General features: G+C 52.4%; 1 protein-coding gene across 1 annotated transcript; it reads right to left on the bottom strand.

Annotated features, from left to right (window-relative positions):
* Positions 1–1112: 1112 nt before the first annotated feature.
* Positions 1113–1828, bottom strand: LOC133242921 (histone H2A-Bbd type 2/3-like). Its single transcript, XM_061409138.1, has one exon. The coding sequence runs from the start codon at positions 1774–1776 to the stop codon at positions 1264–1266; it is 513 nt and encodes a 170-aa protein (XP_061265122.1). The 5' UTR covers positions 1777–1828; the 3' UTR covers positions 1113–1263.
* Between the last annotated feature and the right edge of the window lie 564 nt (positions 1829–2392).

Genomic DNA, 2392 nt, shown 5'->3' with positions numbered 1-2392 from the left:
AATGGCAACCTGCTCCAGTATTCTAGCCTGGGAAATTTCATGGACAGAGGAGACTGGCAGGCTACAGTCCATGGGGTTGCAAAGAGACATGACTGAGCAACTAAACAGCATGTTTTTGCATATTTTAAAAATATCTTTTATGTTGTATATTATATATATATCATATATGTTTCTAATTCTTCTAACCATTATTCTGAAATGGTGTCAGGTATTTTGTTCTTATTATTTAAAATGAAGAAATAAAAGGTCAGTAAAAGGCTAGTACCCTATCAGGGAAGCAGCAGTAGGTATAAAGTTTCTTACTCATCAAATCCAAACTACCTAAGGCATAAAGAAATAGCATTAATTTTAAAACGTGGGTCTCACACATGGTTACTACTCCAGCTTTCTAGGCTAAAGGTCCATTTCCACGGTGATATGCAAATCAAGTCGCTGGAGGCGGAGCCTGGCTCCACAAACATCACATATGCAAATTGCGGGTGGTGTCATGTCCGCCGTTGCTAGGTGACCTTTTTTATGCAGGCTGCCAAGCAGGGCATCTCCTGACATCTCTAAAGGAACATGACCAAAAAGTTAACTCGACCCCACATGACCCTGATTCTGACTTTGCATATGTGCTGGTTGTGTCCCACCCACCCCAATCCCCATCCCACCACAGTCTTACTGTCTAGGCCCCTGCCCCCATGGGAATTCATGTCAAGCACACTGTCCACCCACCCCTGCATCCCATGCCATGGCTTTGTCCGTCACCTTGCCCTCTTCGCCCTATTACAATGCCGCCCTCACTGTCCTGAGCGTCACCACCAGGACCCGGTCCCTCTGAGGACTTGGCCTGGCTCCCACTTGCTCAGAGCCAATGGGGGAGCCTTCCGTTCCCTCGCCTCCCCCAAGACCCCACTCCACCCCCACCTCTGCTGCAACCAGCCTCTCCCACCCAGGGCCACACCATGCACTGTCACCATGAGTGACTTCTCCTCTCTGCCTGCCATCCCCGACTCCACCCACACCCGCAACACTCCCCCTCTGCTCCAACCAGACCCCCGACCTCCATCCCTCCAACAAAGCGTGTCCCACCACCACCTTCCAGACCAAGTGACTGAAGCACACAAGGATGTCTTGAAACACTTTATTGATTTGACATTACTGGGCCCAAGGCACGGGGCTATGCAATTGGTCTGTGATCAGGACTGGCACCGGACAGCCAGAGGCGGCCTGTCCGGAGGCCAGGGACTGGCCACTGGGGACCCAGGTGTAGCTGGGCAGCTAGTGTGGACCCGGGGCCACCAGGGAGATGGTTGTCATCCCAAAAATGCTGCTGAGCAGAGCATTGTTGTGGATCGCCATGTCCACCAACTTGGGGGTGATGCGCTTCTCGCCGTTCTTCTGGGCCTCATTGCCTGCCAGCTCCAGGACCTTGGACGTCAGGTCCTGAATGACCGCTGCTAGGAAGACTGGTGCAGACGAGCTCAGGCGCTGGGCATAGTGGCCTTTGCGCAGGAGGTGCTCCATGTGGCTCACAGAAAAAGAGAGCTCGGATTGGGCGGTGCGGGAGCGGATACCAGACGACCTCTGATGGCCCCTTTTCTTCGGCATGCTGGCTGTTGAGCCCGCTTTCTCCAAGGCCTTGCTCTTCTTTGCGATGGGAAGAGGTGCGGTGGGATAAGGTGCGATGAGATGAGATACGGTGAGATGAAGCAGTTGGTTCCAACCTCTCAAGACAACTGCTACTCTCAGATCTCTACTCCGTATCCTAGAAACCACAGGCTGGCGCCTCATTGGTCGGGACGCATGCTCTGTGACACGTAGGCTCTGTGACACGTAGACCCTGTGAGGTCATTGCTTTCTCGTGCTCCCCACCCCTCCCCCAACCCCCACAGGCCTTGGCCTGCAAAGAAATGATGCTGGCAGAATCCTGCTCACCCTGCCCACTGGACCCTTTCTTTGTCAAAACTCTCCCTTTCCACTGCACAGGAGCTTTGTACAGAAAAGGCAGCAGACCACCCACTGGCACCAAGTATACGCTGGTGGTGCTGGGCCACCATCATGACTGTATCTAGTTCCAAAATGTTGGCACCGCTGCAAAGAGAAACCCCTGTACCTGGCCAGACAATCATTCCCCACCCCCCCGGTCCTGCAGTTTCCCCTACCCCACCCCACCCCATAGTCCTCAGGCAACCACTCATCAGCTTCCTGTCCACAGCCCTTTGCCTATTCTGGAGACTTCCTAGAGATAGAGGCATACAATAAATATGTGGCCTTCTGTCACTGAGCATAGGGTTCATGCACATATGAATGAATCAGTAGCATGAATCAGTACTTCTTTCCTTTTCCTGGTTGAATAATATTCCACTGTATGGCTAGACTACACATGTTTTGTATCCACTAGGCAGTG

Source organism: Bos javanicus, chromosome X (genome assembly GCF_032452875.1).
Source record: "Bos javanicus breed banteng chromosome X, ARS-OSU_banteng_1.0, whole genome shotgun sequence".
NCBI lineage: Eukaryota > Metazoa > Chordata > Mammalia > Artiodactyla > Bovidae > Bos > Bos javanicus.
Note: the sequence above shows the minus strand (reverse complement) of the source record. Positions and strands in the feature narration are given on the sequence as shown.